The 20,047-nt window shown below is 31.4% G+C and overlaps 3 protein-coding genes and 1 long non-coding RNA gene across 6 annotated transcripts; 3 read left to right on the top strand and 1 right to left on the bottom strand.

Moving 5' to 3' along the window:
• Positions 1-1,700: 1,700 nt before the first annotated feature.
• LOC114178996 (protein NODULATION SIGNALING PATHWAY 2-like) lies at positions 1,701-3,305 on the top strand. The gene has a single exon (XM_028065171.2). It carries the CDS (start codon positions 1,777-1,779, stop codon positions 3,217-3,219), a length of 1,443 nt encoding a protein of 480 aa, XP_027920972.1. The 5' UTR covers positions 1,701-1,776; the 3' UTR covers positions 3,220-3,305.
• A 1,450-nt stretch (positions 3,306-4,755) lies between these two features.
• LOC114175673 (uncharacterized) lies at positions 4,756-8,165 on the top strand. Its single transcript, XR_014993756.1, has 4 exons — positions 4,756-5,379; positions 5,523-5,605; positions 5,700-7,227; positions 7,617-8,165. It is a non-coding gene; the product is annotated as an uncharacterized LOC114175673 (long non-coding RNA).
• A 5,647-nt stretch (positions 8,166-13,812) lies between these two features.
• Positions 13,813-15,002, bottom strand: MAMYB (Duplicated homeodomain-like superfamily protein). The gene has a single exon (XM_028063900.2). It carries the CDS (start codon positions 14,960-14,962, stop codon positions 14,051-14,053), a length of 912 nt encoding a protein of 303 aa, XP_027919701.1. The 5' UTR covers positions 14,963-15,002; the 3' UTR covers positions 13,813-14,050.
• A 143-nt stretch (positions 15,003-15,145) lies between these two features.
• Positions 15,146-18,576, top strand: WNK6 (WNK family serine/threonine-protein kinase 6). Of its 3 annotated transcripts, XM_028063893.2 has the most exons (8): positions 15,146-15,501; positions 15,585-15,709; positions 15,813-15,850; positions 16,112-16,339; positions 16,436-16,656; positions 16,855-17,012; positions 17,107-17,542; positions 17,636-18,576. In XM_028063893.2, exons 2-8 carry the CDS (start codon positions 15,608-15,610, stop codon positions 18,379-18,381), a joined length of 1,929 nt encoding a protein of 642 aa, XP_027919694.2. In that variant the 5' UTR covers positions 15,146-15,501; positions 15,585-15,607; the 3' UTR covers positions 18,382-18,576. The 3 variants fall into 3 exon arrangements, with proteins under 3 accessions (XP_027919694.2, XP_027919698.2, XP_085526723.1); XM_028063897.2 differs by lacking the exon at positions 15,813-15,850 and having other exon boundaries at positions 15,149-15,445; positions 16,096-16,339; XM_085670597.1 differs by having other exon boundaries at positions 15,149-15,445; positions 15,813-16,339.
• The last annotated feature ends 1,471 nt before the right edge of the window (positions 18,577-20,047 follow it).

Genomic DNA, 20,047 nt, shown 5'->3' with positions numbered 1-20,047 from the left:
GAGTATTATAGATGCTTCTTTATTGATAATAAGTATTTTATTATATGAAATAGGAATCAGACAAAGGGAAAACTTGTAAAATCACCCGAAAATTATGTATGTAATACATTAATATCAATAGATGTCATCACTAGTGGTATTATGCAGCAACACACAATATTGTTAAAAATGAAAATTCACTAATTCTGAAAACATAGCACTAAACATCCAACACCAGAAAATTAAAATTGGCTAAAGTTAATGACTTGTTTGGTTGGGTTGCGTTAGCAATTTTGTTTAATTAACAGTTCCTATAATGTGAAGTGTGTGCTGTAACTTTCAGGTGATGGATTTTTTGTAAGAACGTACTTTTTGATATTGCGTAAGCTCAGTCAGAATCTCCTTTTCCACTCACCAAACAAATCGTAGGAGACAATTTCAAACCATTAAATTAAAAGGGTACAAAGAATATACTCCAATTCTTCTTTTCATATTCAGCAACTTCCCATTCTAAATTTCCCAAAACTCCACCAAACCCTGTTCATACATTCATCATTTTTTGTTGCCTTTCGATGCTGCTAAAATTCTTTCTTTTCTTTTCCCCACTTTTGTTTCCATCACTCTCACTAATAATGTATTTATTTATCACATCATTATTCATAATATTAACTAATAATATGTTTATGACTAACTCAGTGTGGATTCCTATGATATAAGGAATGTGATTTAAGATTTGAAATAGTTATTAAATTAAATTAGATTCAAAATAAAATTATGAATTGAAAATTAAATGCTTAATACATGAGATGAATTACAACACATTAACTTAATAAGACCGACAATGACTTCTTGAACTCTTATTTAACTTTTTTTAAGACTTAATTACTTATTTAATCTCTGATCTGTTAATACAATGTTTACTTTATAATCTCTATACTTAAAATCATCTATTTTAATCTTTATAAATATTATTTGTATAAACTTTGGTTCTTATACATGTTATTTTAATTTCTCTTAATTTATATATATATATATATATATATATATATATATATATATATATATATATATATGTATGTATGTATGGAAATTAAATGAAGTACTGTAAGTATAAAGATTAAAAATTAACACGCATGGGCCATACAATATAATTTTATTTATATCTATTTATTTACTTGTAGTCATTAGAAAGATTCGAATTGTCTTTTGTTTTAAATTAAATTGAAACACATTATTAATTTTAATTAAATTGAATAACTAAAATTGAAATAGACAAAAACAAAAGTTTACTTTGTGTAAATCGTCACCACAATTAAAACAAACAATCTCGCCACTAGTACGGGACCAATAATAAAGCGACACCACCATAATAATAATAGTAATAATAATGTATTCAGATTACTTAACTGTTTCAATACTTGTGACAGTATGACAGTATTTAATATTTTATTAACACGTTTCTTTATTAATTAAAATTATTAAAAATTATGTTTATCATATCAAATTTCATGGTTATTGCTAAATTTAAATTATTATAAAAACATATTTTTTTTAAAAAAGAAGGATTTTTAATCTTTAATTATCATTTTTTTAACTTTAAACCTCAATTACTTCTAGAAGGCAGTTTTGTCAACTTCTGATACACGTCATGACTTCAATACAGGTATTAGAGTTTAGAACTATACTATCTACTTGTTTAGTTATTTTATAATTCAATACTAGGTTGTCTATATATAAGAGTACTCCAACTTAGTTTCTACCAAGCTCTACCTTTAATTTATTTTTTCATCATTTGTGATGGAGTACGAGCAATTTGATTTTTCATTTGGCCCTCCTTACATGAACCAACTCCATGAGTATTGCTTAGAAAATGCATTCCCATTTCAAACAGAAGATATATCATCACCAAATACCATCATGGATGAAATGTTTGGTCAAGAATCTCTGGAGGGTTTGCTTCTGCAACACACAAACAACCAGGACTTTAGTTTCATGAATCACAATGATCCACCAGAGATTGAACTCTGCGATGGATTTGCCGAGGAAAATGTGCATGTTTCAATGGAAGAAGAAGAAGAAGAAGAAGGAGGGGATTCTTATTTGAAGGGAATCCAAGCAGAGCTGATGGAACAGACTAGTTTAGCTGATCTTTTGTTAACAGGAGCTGAAGCTGTAGAGGCACAGAACTGGGACCTTGCTTCAGACATAATCGAGAAACTCAACAATGAATCATCGTTAGAAAACGGTGATGGTTTATTGAACAGGTTGGCTCTTTTCTTTGCTCAGGGTCTGTATTATAAAAGTACAAATGACCCTGAACTGTTGCTGCAGCGTGGTGCTGTTTCTACACACACAGATGCTTTCTGTGTGTTTCAGGTTCTTCAAGAGCTATCTCCCTATGTGAAATTTGCTCACTTCACCGCAAACCAAGCCATCTTAGAAGCCACAGAAGGTGCTGAGAGTGTTCACATCGTTGATTTTGACATCATGGAGGGAATCCAGTGGCCACCCTTGATGGTGGATCTTGCAATGAGGAAAAGTGGTACTTCGCTCAGAGTATCAGCCATCACAGTGGACGAGAGAGGTGCTGCTTCTGCTCAACAAACAGGAAGAAGGCTCAAAGAGTTTGCAGCTTCTATCAACTTTCCTTTCATGTTTGATCAAATCATGATGGAAAGGGAAGAAGATATTCAAGGAATTGAAGTTGGTGAGACACTGGTAGTGAACTGTATGATACACCAGTGGATGCCTAACAGGAGCTTCTCACTGGTGAAAACATTTTTGGATGGTGTGAGCAAGTTGTGGCCGAGGCTTGTGGTTCTGGTGGAAGAAGAACTGTTTAATTTTTCTAGGCTGAAATCTATGTCCTTTGTGGAGTTCTTCTGTGAGGCTTTGCATCACTACACTGCGGTTTGTGATTCACTTGGTAGTAGTGTGTGGGGTAGCCACAAGATGGAGTTGAGGGTGATAGAGAAAGAGATTTTGGGGCTCAGAATATTGGACAGTGTGAGGCAGTTTCCTTGTGAGAGAAATGAGAGAAAGGTTTGGGAAGAAGGGTTTTATTCCTTGGAAGGGTTTAAATGTGTTCCTATGAGTACTTGCAATATTTCACAAGCCAAGTTCTTGGTGAGCCTCTTTGGTGGAGGGTATTGGGTCCAATTCGAGAAGGGTAGGTTGGCCTTGTGTTGGAAGTCACGGCCTTTGACTGTGGCTTCAATCTGGGTACCCAAGGGTTATTAGACTCACAAAGTCTAATAGATTTATTCTTTGTTTTTTCAGTTGTCAAACTTTTTTTTTTCTTTCTATTTTTAGTTTGGAGCTGTTTATACTGGTTAAGCACCTTTCATATTTTTGTGAAAATTTTCAGTAATTTTTTCTATAAATTTTGATTTAATATATAATTTCTTTGTAAATAATCAGTTATTGCAAAGTTTAAAAATTAGTAAAATTTATTTTCAAAATTTTCTATAAAAAATATTCACAATAAATTTTAACACAAATAACATAATACATAATTCCTTTAACAACTTAGCGATAGATATGGGTGTGTGGTGCTTGATTCCTGTTGACACAAGCAAAAAAATTCATACAAGAAACGTTCAAAGTCAATTGAACCCCAACCCCCACCATTAATTTAGGATTACATCAAACGTTCGAAGTTTACTGGCCATAGTGATTGCGCAATCTTAAGGATAGAGCATCTTTGTGGGATCTCGGACGACAACAGTGGCCATATCATTCTCGAACTGAACATAAAAGCCATGGACCAATTCCAACATTATCGAACTAGATTATATTGTTTGAATGTTGAAAACCTGAGTTCGTTCAAAATTAGTTTATTTTCTGGAAATCAATTTTGTACAACTTTGGAACAATCCAACCCTAGATCCTTCGGCAAGAACTGTAACAAACCTCAAGACTGATGAAATCGCAAAAAAAAAGAACTAAAACTAGCAAGTTCTAATCTATCATATCCTTGAATTTGTTTCAATAATCTCGATTCACATTAGAAACTGTAACTATGATATGACCCACGCGACCTACATAACCCATAACATCTTCTTGGGTGGTGCATTAAAACCTTACCTTAGAAGTTGCCAGCATATACAACAGTCCCTTTCCATGGTCAGACCCAGGCCATGATGAAGAAAAACCCAACCACTAATACAAATAAAACTGGTTAACCTCTTCCCCCTCCATACTGAATTAATCACACAACATCTTAAGAAAGTGTTACTGATTTCTAGCTCGTTTGAGAAAACAACGTCCAAAGAAACTCAACACACATTCTACCCCATCAAATAACTAATGGCATATAAATAATCCAAGGGTTACAAGTTACAACCTCCTGACTACTAAATCATCTTATATCTAAACTAATGTGTATTAACCTTGCAAAGATTAAACAAGTCTAGGATTGTAAAAGAAAGTCAAGAAATTAAGCTAAAAAAATTTAAAAATGCATGACGAGATGCTGAAATGAGGCATAGAGTAAGACGAAGATTTCTGTAATCTAATACTATATACAATTGGAAACTAACAAAAGGTAAGTTTTTCAATTGAATAATATATCTGACCTACTTCTAAATTCAAATTTTTATCTACAAAAGGTAAAAACACTGATGTGTCAATCTCTCAGCATTTTGAAGTTAGAAAAAAAAATGGAAAAGAAATTCAAATCCGAAACTTTTAATTAAAATTTCTTTCTCTCTCTTCCTCAGTCTTCTCACCTTCCACTCTCTCAATTCTTTCTCTCTCTTTCTCATACCGCCTTCTTTCTTCTTTCTCTCTCTTTCTCATTCTCTCTGGCACCGCCTTCTCATCTTCTTCTGTTCATCTTCTTCTTTTGATCCAGTTCATCTTCTTTTTTTCTGAGCTTTGTTCACCGCCTTCTTTCTTCTTTCTCTCTCTTTCTCATTCTCTCTGGCACCGCCTTCTCATCTTCTGTTCATCTTCTTCTTTTGATCCAGTTCATCTCCTTTTTTTCTGAGTTTTGTTCTGTTCATCATTTTTTTTTTGTTTACAGGCTTCAACTAACGCTTACAAAGACATGCATCTGAGATTTGCCGTTCATCTGTCCATTTTTTTTGTGGATATCTTTTTTGTTTGCTTTCTCAAGCGAACTGTTATTGTTCTTTATGTTTTTTACTGAGATCTAATGGTTTCTTCGCTTGATCTTATGTTTACAGTGAATAACACAGAAAAGGTAGCAACTTTTTTGCGTTTTTTCGTTTTTCTACCATATTTGGATGAATGTTTTGCTCTCATATCTACTTATTTTTGTTGTATTTCTGTGTTAGATGAATGTTTTGCTATCAGATCTACTTTTTCTGGTTGTATTTTTCTGTTCGAGGATGTTTTGCTCTCAGATTCATGAGCACGGCAAAGAACACCAAAAAGGTAACAATTTTTCTGCATTTTTTCGTTGTTCTAACATATTTAACTAAGTTTTTTTGTTGTATTTCTTGGTTGGATGATTTTTTTGCTGACAGATCTATTTATTTTGTTGTATTTTTGTGTTGGATGGATGTTTTGCACCCCAGATCTACTTTTCTTTGTTGTATTTCTCTGTTCGATGGATCTTTTGCAGTCAGATTCACAAGCACAGTGAATAACACAAAAAAAGGTAGCAACTTTTTTGCGTTTTTTCGTTTTTCTACCATATTTGGATGAATGTTTTGCTCTCATATCTACTTATTTTTGTTGTATTTTTGTGTTAGATGAATGTTTTGCTATCAGATCTACTTTTTCTGGTTGTGGTTGTATTTTTCTGTTCGAGGATGTTTTGCTCTCAGATTCATGAGCACGACAAAGAACACCAACAAGGTAACAACTTTTTTGCTTCTTCGCGATTTTTGTTCTTCTACCATATTTAAACATTTTTCTTTGTATTTCTTCTCTTCTGGATGAATGTTTTCTTGTGAGATTCATGAACACGGTGAGAAACACCAAAAAGGTAACAACTTTTCTTCTTCTTTGTGATTTTTTTGTTCTTCTACCATATGTAACTACTTTTCTTTGTAGTATTTTTCTGTTGGATTAATGTTTTCTTGTGAGATTCATGAACACTGAAAAATAACACAAAAAAGGTAATAATTTTTCGTCTTCTCTCATATTTTTAGTTCTTCTACCATATTTCACTACCTTTCTTTGTAGCATTTCTATTTTTGATGAATGTTTTCCAGTCAGATTCTTAAACACAAAAAAGGTAGCAACTTTTTTGCATTTTTTCGTTTTTCTACCATATTTGGATGAATGTTTTGCTCTCATATCTACTTATTTTTGTTGTATTTTTGTGTTAGATGAATGTTTTGCTATCAGATCTACTTTTTCCGGTTGTATTTTTCTGTTCGAGGATGTTTTGCTTAGATTCATGAGCACGACAAAGAACACCAAAAAGGTAACAACTTTTTTGCTTCTTTGCGATTTTTGTTCTTCTACCATATTTAAACATTTTTCTTTGTATTTCTTCTCTTCTGGATGAATGTTTTCTTGTGAGATTCATGAACACGGTGAAGAACACTAAAAAGGTAACAACTTTTCTTCTTCTTTGTGATTTTTTTGTTCTTCTACCATATGTAACTACTTTTCTTTATAGTATTTTTCTGTTGGATTAATGTTTTCTTGTGAGATTCATGAACACTGTGAAAAATAACACAAAAAAGGTAATAATTTTTCGTCTTCTCTCATATTTTTAGTTCTTCTACCATATTTCACTACCTTTCTTTGTAGCATTTCTATTTTGGATGAATGTTTTCCAGTCAGATTCTTAAACACATTGAAAACATCCAAAAGGTAAAAACTTTTGTTATTCTCTTCCATTCTTTGTTCTTCTATCATATGTAACTATTTTTCTTTGTAGTATTTGTCTATTAGATCAAGGTTCTTTTTGTGAGATTTATGAAATTATTGAAGAACGCGAAAAATGTATATGTTATTCTTCTTCTATCCAATGTTTTCTCTTCTACGTATCTAACTATCTTTCTTCGTATTATTCTTCTGTTGGACCCATCTTTTTCTTTGTCATTCATTAACTAATTGAAGAACACCAAAAAAGGTCAATGCTTTTCTTCTTCTGTCCGATTTTTTCTTCTTCTACCCTATGTAATATCTAACTCATTTTCTTTGTAGTATTTAACAGTTGGATCAAGTTTTTCTCTGTCAAATTCATTAACTAATTGAGGCAAGGACATCCATCAAGATTTTGGGCAAAATAGTTCAATGAACTCATTGAGCAACATAAGAAAGGTGAAACCGGTTGAATCAATAGTTATCTGCGAGATGATTTAGATTTTTTAAACCTGTTTAATCAATAGTTATCTTTCAAAATTCTCTTATTTTGTTATTAACAGAGTTGACTAACAATCTTTCGTTTTTAAAACTTCATTTATTTTTTTCTTTAATTAACAAAGTGTAGTAACATACTTCAAAGCTGCATTTTTGAACATTATCAACATATATTTTTTATATTTAATTATTTTATCTTATGAAATTATTTTATATATAATATTAAATGACATTAATATATTGATAATAGTCAATAACAATTTTTCAATTTTAAAACTTCATTCTATTTTTTTGTCTTTTTCTTCCAAATCTTATTCTTCACATAAGAGACCTGCAATGTTTTTTGGAAGGATGAATATGGTGGGTGTTTGAGAAGAATAAGGGAGCCAAAAGATGTTTGTTGAAGATGCAAAGCTGTGCTCGAGACATTTATGCAATTCCTAAGAATAAAAGAGCACACAAACTAATGCAGAAAATTTAATCTTTGGGTAGAACATTTATGTTTGACAGAGGTTGGAAATGGCATGTTGGAGAAGGTCTGCATGGGAAGATACAACATTCATTTAATTAGTGAGGGAGTGGCATGTAAAAAAAACCATAATTGGTGGTCTGCATAATTAATGTTTTAAAGCAGTAAGTATCATATCAGGACACTTTAAAAACCTTTACAAAGTTTCTTTAAGAAGGTAATCAATTTTTTTTAAAAATCCAAAGTTTCTTGGAGAAGGTATCTAATTTTTTTAGAATAAATTAAATTAAAAATTGTAAAAACAAATTTATTAAGATTTGGTGTGGAATTTACAAATATTACACGATATTTACTAAAACGTTTTGCAGCATTGAGAGTGAATAATTTCAAATATAATTTTAATGTTATTTTATAAGATAATATTTAGTATTTGAGAAGTATAATAGTGAAGTAAATGAAAATTATAAACTACAATTCATTTTTAAAATAAATGCAAATCATAAAGGTGGAATCCAAATTTTCTAAATTTTTCAACAAACAAACTTAAAATAAACCTCATGCTCCAATAAATATTTCTTACAGTTTAATAGGTTAAATCCATAACACACATTCTAAAAATTTCATAGTAAAAAAAAGATTTATAATTTAAAATTAAAAGAAATACATAATGACTCAGTTTGTAAATATTTTTATATAAATAATAATAGTTTCTCCTTTCTATAGATAAAATTAGGTATTTTATAATTTTTGTTTTAAGAATAATCATTAAATATGACATATTTTTTTGAATATGATCAATTAATAATTTCTTATTAATTAATTAATAATAATAATAAATGAAAATAAAATTACTTACTTTAAAGTTATTTATTTACCTAATTAAAAATTAAGACTTTTATTTTTATTTTACCTAGCTTATCGAAGAAGTTTATATACTTTTCAAATCTTACTTTTCATTATTCAAAAATTAAAAGATTCAAGAATAAAAATAACTTTTCAGTTTCTTCCAACACTACTTTTCAGTTTCAAATCTTACTTTTCATCCTCCAAAATTAAAAGATGTTAAGAAGAATAAAAATAACTTTTCAGTTTCTTCCAACACAACCTCCAATGTAAACTTTGGTCTCTTCCAATGTCTTTTTGTCATTAATTAGCATTAATTATGAAGAAACCAAAGAGGTTTTGTGTATCTCAATACAATGTTATATTTGAATTTATTGTATTATAATTTTCAATGAAAAATACTTTAAAAAATCTACCTACTTTCTTGAAAAATTTTTACACTGGTTTCAAAAATCTTCTCACCTTCCATTAAGTAAAAGTCATTTTGAATTATCAAATAACTAATGGTATCTAATCTAATATGTAATACATAATATTATATACAATTGCAAAGCTAATAATATTCTTTTGAGTTGTAAGTTTAACCATTATTAAACGTAAATATTATAAATAAATGAATAAATAGTGAATAGTAAACAACAATTAAATTATAATAAAAAACAAAGATAAAAAGAGAAATAACGAAGAATAAATAACAAAATAAATAAATATTTATTATATATAATATATAAGAAATACGTTTACTTTAGACTTTATAAATTTGTCAATAAATAAATAATAAAAGTAAAAAACCTGATTGCACACATTTATTAATAAATTTATTTTTCATTAAATAAGTGTGCATATATATATTGAATTGAAATATTCAAATATATACAACATTCACGAATACATGTTCAAATATATGTTATAATGCATTATAAAATGTTTATTGAAACTAAATTTCAAAATTAGTTTATTAGAAACGAAGATGTTCTCTACTTTTTAATTCAGTGAGAAATATCTTTTAACATATTAAATAATAATGTTTGGATTTAAAATTTGAAATAATAATAAAAAATGCAAATAAAATTATTTACTTTAAATACATTTATTTACTAAATTAAAAATTAAGACTTTTGTTTTTTTTACTTGGCTTACTGAATATGTTTTTTATATTTTTCAAAAAATATTTTTCATCTTCAAAAAATTAAAAGATGTTGAGGAGAATAAAAACAACTTTTCAATTTCTTTCCACACTACTTTCAAGATAAAATGTTGGTTCTTCCAACACATCTTTATAATTAATTAGCATTAATTATGAAAAAACCAATTTTAGTGTCTCAATACAATGTTATATTTGAATTTATTGTATTATAATTATAAATGGATTTTTTTTTAAAAGATCTACATACATTTTTGAAAAAGTTTTATACTGGCTTCAAAAAATCTTATCACCTTCCTATAGAGTAAAAGTCATTTTGAATGACCAAAATTTCTAATAGTATCTAATCTAATATATAATTATATACAATTGCAAAACTAACAATACTATTTTGAGTTCCAATGTGCATTGTCCCAAAAAATACATAATTAGTGGTCTTCATAATTAATATTTTGAAGTAAATATTACAAAATAACAACTTTAGAAACTTTTACAAAGTTTCTTGGAGAAGGTAGCTATTTTTTATAAATAAATCTAATTAAAAATTGTAATATAATAAATTAATTAGGATTTTGTGTGAAATTTACTAATTAAACCAAAAATATATTAATAAAATTTGAATTTTGACATTCAAATAAAAAATTGTGAAATAGTGTAAGTTTTTTAATAGATTCTTATAATGTCTCTAAACAACTTTCAAATATTTTTAACTTATAAGAAAGGTTCGTATTTAATATATTATCAAAATCTAAAAAATGATAAATTGAAAAAATTTAATGGAAATACATTAATATTCACAACTAAAAATAATAAAAGTTAAAAATATGATATAAAAAATAAACAAGTAATATAATATTTAGGAATAAAAGCTTCGTGGTTCTTAATAATATAATAATAACAATAGTAAAAATAATTAAAATATGGTGTAAAATAATAAATAAATAATTGTAAAATTTAAATATGAATTTTTAAATATTTTTTACGTTTTACACAAACTTAAATAATAATTTAAAAAATAATTTTTATAACATAGACATTGGTATATCATTACAAGTTAAAATTATACATTCTTAAAAAATTTAAAGATATAAAAATCACTAATGATCTCGATTTCAATATATTTTTTTTTCTAAATTAAGATATATATATATATATATATATATATATATATATATATATATATATATATATTTTGTCAAATTTGAAATTCAAAATATATAGTAATAAAGTTTGAATTTAAATTTTAAATTTTAAAAGCTATAAAATATGGGACCAAAGTTAAAATTTGAAATTCAAAATTCAAAAAAATTGTGAAAAAAAGACTTCAATAAAGGAGTCTACCAGAGTATAACCTTTGTATTTTTGCATAGTGTACTATTTATATTTGTCTACATAGTCTACATTTTGTAAGTTTTGGTTGTTTACTATTTATATTTTGTTTGCATTCTAACATTTGTATCTTTAAAGAATCTACTATTTATATTTAGGTGTAATTAGTCGGATAATACTCACTTTTGTTTGATACCCGCTTTTAAAAAGGTGTCAATTAGGTGGTCCCTTTGAAAAAAAAAGTATTAACGTCATTAACGGTATCAATATTTACAAGAGTGAAAGGAACCTAATTGAGACATTTTTTCAAAAGTTGGGACTCGATTGACACATATTTAAAAGAAGCGAGTACTAAACTGACACATATGAAGAGAGTGAGTACTATCTGACTAATTAAACATTACATTTATATGTACCACGATCTATCATTTGTGCCTTTATATAGTTTATTCTTCACATTTTTTGTATCGTTTAACGTTTGTATCTTTATTAACTCTTTATATCGTCCATCATTTTTATTATTAGAGAATTAACTATTATATTTTTCTACATTTTTTACTCAATATTTCATTTAAAATTTAATTTAATTTCTTAATTTTAATTAACTAAATCTTAATATATTATTTAAAATATTAAAAATATATATAAATAATTTAAATACATTTTTATCATAAAATCGATTAAAATATTATTAATTAATTTTATAAAATAAAATTTATATTAAATTTAATTATACTTTAATAATTTTACCAACTTTTGAAATATACTATAATTTTAATAAATATAGAAGAAAATAAATATACTATAATTTTTAATTTTAAAATTCGATATCCTGTGCGTTGCACGGGTAAGAATACTAGTACATTTATAAAAGCAAACCAACTAAAAACTGAAATCAGGATCAATCAAACCCATGCAACAGCTTACCGTAAAAGGCTGAAATCATGAGTTGAACTGTTGAGCTCACTAGGATCATGCAGTCCAAGAGCTTTTTCTTTTTAAGTTATAGTGATTTTACCCAGTACCAGTACCACTTCTGACAGATAACACTTACGGATTTTAATTTTTGGTGACAAATGCAGGACTTCGGTTTGAATCAGTGCATGAATTCAAATAAATGAAGGATGTATTTCGTTGTATAATGTATGCTAGAATTTTATTAAATGTCATGTTTACTCAAAGTTTTCATTAGCTGCATTGTTTGTGGGGTCGTGTCTCTTTTGTAATGATCGATTCCAATGAGCATGGTGCAGGGTGATGATGCTAGCTAGTATATTGAGTGAGTTTCTTTTGGAAGTAATGTACCTAGGTATTTAATATGGTATAAATTATTAGTCATTTTGCCTTTTGAAAGATTTTATCAATCTCATGTATATGGAAATACTTTAGACAGTAAAAGGACTCCAATTACACTCTATTATCATGCTTGTGTATATTTCTTCACTTCATAGAACCAGATTTACTTAATACTTCAATTGTAAGAATAAAAGAGAGTACAGATATTCTATTTTCTTAGGTTGTTAAATTATTTTTTTGCGCAAAAATAGTTTGCAAAGAAAACATTATCAAACTAATTTTTTCCAACTCTTACAGTATCATTATCTACAAATTTATATTTAATAAATAATTCTCAATTTTTAATACTTTTCCTGCAAAGTTTATTAGAAAAAAAAAGTTATATAATAGACATATACATAAGTTAATTTGTAGGTAATTATAACATCTCTGTTTGCAAATAATTTTAAATAAGAAAATCTACCTGTATTTGATGCAGAAAAATTTTTACTATACAATTTTTAAATTTTCTGACATTTAAAAGAAGAACATGCATGAATTTCTTTCTTAAATATTTTCATACAAATATATGTCTGTAATCAGGATTTTTCCAGTAGTGTTGCCTCCTCATTCGTGGGGATAGAGACAGTCTTCCTTTCCTATTGCTTATCTCTATCCCCATTTTTGTAATTGAATCAATATACGACAGACTCATAAGCACATTAAAAATTGTGTTATTTGAATGACAAGCTGTTGATCAGAAGTAATATGCTAAACCAGATCAGGCTTTAAATGACAATTGTTATTTTGGTTGACTAAAATTAAGATCTGAATTGAACAGTTCAATTCATGGACTTTAATAAAAGAAATATGAAATAATAGTAATGCAGAAGGATGCAAGTTTAAGAGTAGTGGTTGAACTACATCTTATTGTTTGTATTCGTTAACAATGATTATTTAGACAAATGAATTTCATACATCTACCTTACTTTTATATTTTACTTTTATATTTACAAAGCATGGGAGATTAGTGTAATTTTCTATGAGGAACCCATAACTGAAATTTATGCTACTACCAGCTAACAGAAAAGACTACCACCAACCAGCTAGTAAAACATCAAATGTCCAAACTTTTCATCTAACCAAACCAAACCAACATAACTTTCTCAGGAATTAGCAATATTTGAAACTATTTGCAGAAGTAACTGAAAGGTCAATGCCCTATGCATAATGACAAAGAACTGAATACAGATTACAGAATATGCTCTGAAATAAAAATCTCTCTACAGCAAACATGCCCAAATTCCAAAAGTAATAAAAGATTCAAAACCTAAATGTATCAGAAAGTGTTAAATCAAAGTCCCACAAACTAAACTATGGAAATGATTAGCCTAGATGTGAGAAACCTGGATTCTAACATGAAAATCCGTCAGCATAAATGAACAAAGAGAAAGACCTCAGAGAACGGGTACAAGTACAATTCTGCTTCACCAAGAAAACCCGTTAAGTTCCAAATTAAAAGAGTCAATATCAAATATCTATTTTTCACTATAAGAGATTCCAAATACATGATCTTGTTCAGATCAATGCATTTCATAAAGTTACACGAACGGAATTTGAGTATTACCCAGAGGAAGGAGCAAAGAATGCCTCATCAAAGCCAAAAACAACATAAATCATATCAAAATTAAACAAAAAAAAAATTATCTTGGGGAGAAGAGTGTTCACTCGTTTGCAGCTTTTGCATTCCGAAACCCTTTCTTCAATTCAGTAAATCTTCTCATGCAAGCAGCTTTGGATCTCCCGGGAACCGCCGCAGCAACCTTCTCCCACCTCATTGAGACATCCTTAGGAAAAACTTTCAATGCATTCAGCAACGCGATATCCTCCCCAGAACTCCAACCATTATCAACAGCTTTATCCACCGTCACCGAATCCTCACCCCCATTCTCCTCCACAACCCTCTTATCCAACGTCTTCCTATTTTTCAAGAACAATGCATAAGAATCCGAATCATCCACTTTCTTCTCCCCCAACTCCTTCGCCTTCTTTATCACACTCTCCACACCGTGCCTTCCGCCGAACGCCGCCGCTATCGCCTCCCACCGCCCCGGCTTCCCCACCGGATTCTTCACCAGCTGCTTCTTCAGCACCTCCACATCCTCCTCTCTCCAATCCTTCTCCTCCACCACCGTCGCAACCTTCTCCACTCCGCCGCCTCCCCCTCTCTTCTCCGCCGCGCCGACGGACACCACTGGACCGATGGCGGCGACTTCCTCGGGCCTCCGCTGTCTGGATCGCCGCTGCGAAGGCTTCCTAGCGTCGTCGTCGGTTTCGGGCTCCGGATCAGGGAAGTTGACGACCTCGCCGAGGCCGACGCGGACGTCTCCGCCGGTGAGGGACGGGGGAGCGAAGGGGCCGATGAGGAGAGAGAGCGCGAGCCAGAATAGGAGCGATTTGAAGGGCTCGGATTCGAGGAAGAAGAGAGATAGAGCGAGGAAGAGCGAAGAGAGAGAAATGGTGACGAAGAGGAACGGCTTGGTAGGTTTGAGGTCCGGGTGCGGTGGTTCGGTGCTTGCAACGGCACCGGACTGGAACACGAACCTTGGCCTCGCGTCCTCGTCCAGGAACTCCATTCTCGCACACCCAATTGAAACAAAACTCTAAAATCATAAAACGCCATCGTTTACGTTTTTCAATATGTTGGGGTCAGCATCTTATTGGGCCAAAGGGTCTTCATTTGCTAGGCCCATTAAGGATGTTTTCAGTTATTAGTATATACACACATCAGCATCATCAGTATATAGTAGTATAAGTAGTATACGTAGTCCCATGAAAGAAAGGGAACACGACAAGGACAGTGTACGATGGAGTGTGACGGCGATGTGGAATGTAGACGACGGAGACAGGAAAAAACAATGATTGTGATCTGTGAAGATATTTATTTACAAGGAAGAGAATTAAGATAGATAATTAGAAACAGAGAGCAGTGTTTTCTGGAAACAGAAAAAGAGTCATGTTTATCATTCCCCAAACTTCGTATCTCCATTGTTCTACTAATTCTTCTATTTCATTTAGGGTTCTGTTTTCACGATCAGGTTCTCGTAGCCGTTCTTAAGGTGAAAAGGACAAACTGAGCTGCATTCAATTTTTTTTTTTCTCTTCCTACATTCACGTAATTTCCTGACCTGGTGCAATTTTTAAATTCATCCTTCGTTAGCTTGCGTTTTCAATTTGGCGATTTTGAATTGAATGTAGGTTTGGATCACAGTGCCGTGTAAATGAGTTTGGAGGGGACAGAAAGTTCAGAAGATGGCGCAGGGTATCTGGAGCCTCCTGATCCTGACTGTGTTGAAATTGATCCAACTTGCACCTACATCAAGGTAATATGATTGTTATATCTTTGTTTATATTTATTGTCTTTAGGACAAAAATACAATTACATATTAATACAGTGAGCTAATTCTGCTTTCGCATTCACAACAGTACAAAGAGGTGATCGGCAGAGGAGCTTTTAAAACTGTGTATCCGTTAATTTCTTAATATACATGTTTGCTTTCGATTCTTTGGCGTCATTGTAACTAGGAGACGATGCTTTATTTTATTGTGGACTGTTTTTACTGTGCTACAGAAATTAAAACATTTGTTTACTGCCAGAGGTGTCTAGGTCTTCCATATAATGCTATGCATTTTTTTGTGGTTAAGAAGAAAAAGAATTTTATGATTGGGGTTGACCTGATTGTTTCTGGTTATATATGTTTTCCTTAAGACTCTGGATTAATCAGTTACAAGGCATTTGATGAAGTCAATGGAATTGAGGTTGCATGGAGTCAGGTTCAGATTGATGAGGTGTTGAAATCCCCCGGTGACTTAGATAGGCTATATTCAGAATTACACCTCTTGAGATCACTGAAGCACAATAACATAGTAAGATTCTACAATTCCTGGATTGATGACAGGCGCAAGACCGTTAATATGATCACGGAGTTGTTTACCTCGGGTAGCCTCAAACAGTACGTTCACCTTCCATTTTGTACATAATTTTAACATCCTTGTGCTTTTTATTGTGAAATCAACCTTTTGGTTAGTGGATGCAATGCATGATATAGGTTTCGTAAAAGACACAAGAAGGTCGACTTGAAGGCCGTTAAAGGATGGGCAAGACAAATTTTAATGGGTCTAAGCTATCTCCACGGTCACAACCCACCAGTTATTCACAGGGACCTGAAATGTGATAATATATTTATCAATGGTCACCAAGGAGAAGTTAAAATTGGAGATCTTGGGCTAGCAACTTTCTTGGATCGAAGTAATGCCAAGAGTGTAATTGGTATTTTCCTCGGTTTCCCTGCGCTTTCTTGTTCTTTCATATATGTATGTGTTGGTCTTTTACTGAGTTCAAGTTAAAATTAAAATTTAATCATTTTCTCATATCACAGTTATAGCAGTAGTAATAGATTTTGATTCTTTGTCCCAATGCTGTTTGATTAACATACTTGTTCTGTTTAAACCTACCTAATCCTGGTAGGAACCCCGGAGTTTATGGCACCCGAGCTGTATGATGAAAATTACAATGAATTAGCTGACATATATTCGTTTGGCATGTGCATGCTTGAGTTGGTGACTTCTGAGTATCCTTACAGTGAATGCAGAAACTCAGCTCAGATATACAAGAAAGTTTCATCCGTGAGTATCTCATAATTAACAAGTTTCCTTTGTTTTTTTTTTTTCCGCAGGCTATGATTAAGATTATTGGGTCACACCATATTTCACTTTGCAGGGTATAAAACCTGCTGCGCTTTCTAAAGTGAAAGATCCAGAAATGAAATCATTTATTGAGAAATGTCTAGTCCCAGCATCTCAAAGATTGTCAGCCAAGGAGCTTCTGATGGACCCATTTCTTCAAATGAATGCTTCAACAAAGAAGGGTCCTTTTCCATTGCCACATATTGTTCTTCCCAAATTGGGAGCCTCTGAAAGTCGTTGTATGGTGTCAGAAGGTCCTTCTAGTGCTCGTAATGGAGACATTTCAATGGATCTTGGTGACACCTGTGAGCTTCCACCGATCACTATATTTGATAAATCCACTGATGATGCATCATGTTCTACAAGTGTTGAGATAAGGAGGCAGAAGAGAGGTGATATTTTCTTTCTAAAAGGTGAAGAAAATGATAAGAACTCTGTATCATTGGTTCTGCGGATAGCTGACCAAGGAGGTCAGTGTATAACTTATAATTCGTTTCTACTCTGCAACAACTGTTTTTAAATTTGTTGGTGAAAAGTTATATGCTTTGGTTTTTATATGCCAGGGCGAGCAAGAAATATCCATTTCATTTTCTACCTTGACAGTGACACTGCTGTCTCAGTTTCAAGCGAAATGGTAGAGCAACTTGAGCTTGCTGATCAGAATGTTAAATTCATAGCTGAGTTAATAGATTTGTTATTGATGAATTTGATTGCTGACTGGAAACCCTGTGTAGCAGTTGATCATTTGGTTTCTCCTAGTAATAAACAAACTCTTGTGAGCCAACAGGGAGAATTGAAGTTGGCAAAATGCACAGGCAGCTCAAAAGATTCGACTGAAGATTTAGGTCCCTCTACTTCATCTGCAACATTAGCTACAAAAGGAAACCTTGATAATATGGATATCGATGGGGCTTTATGTGACGAGTGCAGTGGTCTTCGGAAAGCTACCAAGGCAGATGATCTATGCTCTGAGAAGTCGCATGCATCTGCAACAATCGACTTCAATGATAATAAGTTTTCCACGGTTTCATATATGTCTGCTAAATCAGAATTTGGTAGAGGGAGTCAAACCTCATCTGCATCTGAAATTGGGGCATTGTCTGATTGTAAAAGCAAGTTTTTGGACATGGAAGGCTTCTCTAATAGTCTCAACATTGCTTCCTCCTCGTTTGAACCTGTGGGTGAGTTGAAATTAGAGTTACAAATGATTGAACAGAAGTATCAAGAGGCAATGAATGATTTATCCCAAAGAAGATACCAGGCCATCTTGGATATTAGAAGGAGAATGTCACAAAAGATGGTCTCATAGTATAGTTTCATAGTTTTTTTTTTCAGTGTTTGGGATGAGGCGAGAGATAGCAGGTTTTACTAGTCTTTTTAATAGTTTTACCTGTTGTGTTGTGTCCCATCTTTTCTCTCTCATGCCGGTGAAGTTCAAATGTAAATACTGCGGTGTGATTGAATGTTCCTTGTTATTTGGCAACAAGTTTTCTTTTCATGGATATATAGTTCCTCTGCTCTGTTGAAATTCATTTTTAATTACAGACACGATTTTTTATGGAAAATCTATACTCTTATCTGACACATATTAAGGACATAGGAAATCGATTTTTTCACAAAGTGAATTTGAAAAAGTTTTGACAAAGTGACGTGACTTTTATTAATTTAATGTTTTAATTAAAAAAATATTACTTGTTTGATTGGAAAAGCGAAGAAAATTGCAATTCATTTAATTGAAAATGTAATAGCAGTGATGGTGGTTCACGACATGAAAAGCCGTTCTCATGCTTGATTCAAAATTTCAGGATGTTGTTTTATCAAAATCAGTTAGTTGCTGCAGCTCGAAAATCTTTCATACCATCCGCACAAAAGCCCCCACGAAATCCTTCGTCCCACACGGTGCTTCATTCCACGTGCACGAAATCTTTTACCCCACGGTGCTTCACCAAATCGCAGCAAAACCAATCCCGTGATGGTTGTCGTTAGTTGCAAGTGAAAAACATTGAAGTTTGAGGTTAACTTTTGATTTGAAAACATTTTGGGATTTAGGATTTCGATCGAAACCATTGCAACATGTTTAGTTTTTAAAATGAAAAAATTTATGGGAATTTCGTTACTTGTTTTAGATTCAAATCATTTTGAGTTTAGGAGTTCAATTGTATACCATTGCCGCATGTTTTGTCATTCCCATAATTTTTTGCATTTTTATAATAAAGTAATGGTTTCCAATCCTAAACCCTCAAATCGAAAATAATAATGAAATTTCTATAAATTTTTTCATTTTTAAAATTAAAAATGTTGCAATGGTTTCCGATCGAAATCTCAAACCCTAAAATGTTTTCGAATCGAAAAAGCTAACCTGCAACTTTGATACTTTCCAGTTCCAATGAACGATAAAGGGTTTTCCGTAAGTCACCATAGGGTTGGTTGTGGTGTGATTTGGTGAAACACCGTGGGACGAAGGATATCGTGGGACCAAAGGCTTTCGTGCACGTGGAATGAAGCACCATGGGACGAAGGATTTTGTGCGACTTTGGTGCAGATGAGATGAAAGATTTTCAAGCTGCAAAGACGAGTTGGTTTTAATAGTGTAACATCCTAGGGTTTTGAATCAGGCGCGGGAACAACTTTTCATTTCCTTAACGACCATCACAATTACGTTTTCAATTAGATGAATTGCAATTTCCTTCGCTTTTTCAATCAGACATGTAATATTTTTTAATTAAAACATTAAATTAATAAAAATCACCTCACTTACTCAAAACTTTTTCAAATTAACTTTGTCAAACAATAATTTCCTAGATATATATTTAGACAAACTCTCTCCTAACTACTTTTAGGAGAAAATAATAAAAAGAAAAATGGTTTTTATTTTTATTTTTTATAAATCATAACTAATTTACATAAAAGTAAAAATAAGAACTTTGATAAAATTATGTGAACAATTTTTTTTCTTATTTAAAAGCTTTTAGGAA

Source organism: Vigna unguiculata, chromosome 3 (genome assembly GCF_037176805.1).
Source record: "Vigna unguiculata cultivar grain cowpea cultivar isolate G323 ecotype 2 chromosome 3, ASM3717680v1, whole genome shotgun sequence".
Taxonomy (NCBI): domain Eukaryota; kingdom Viridiplantae; phylum Streptophyta; class Magnoliopsida; order Fabales; family Fabaceae; genus Vigna; species Vigna unguiculata.
The sequence above is the reverse complement of the archived record's forward strand: the minus strand, read 5'-3'. Positions and strand labels throughout refer to the sequence as shown.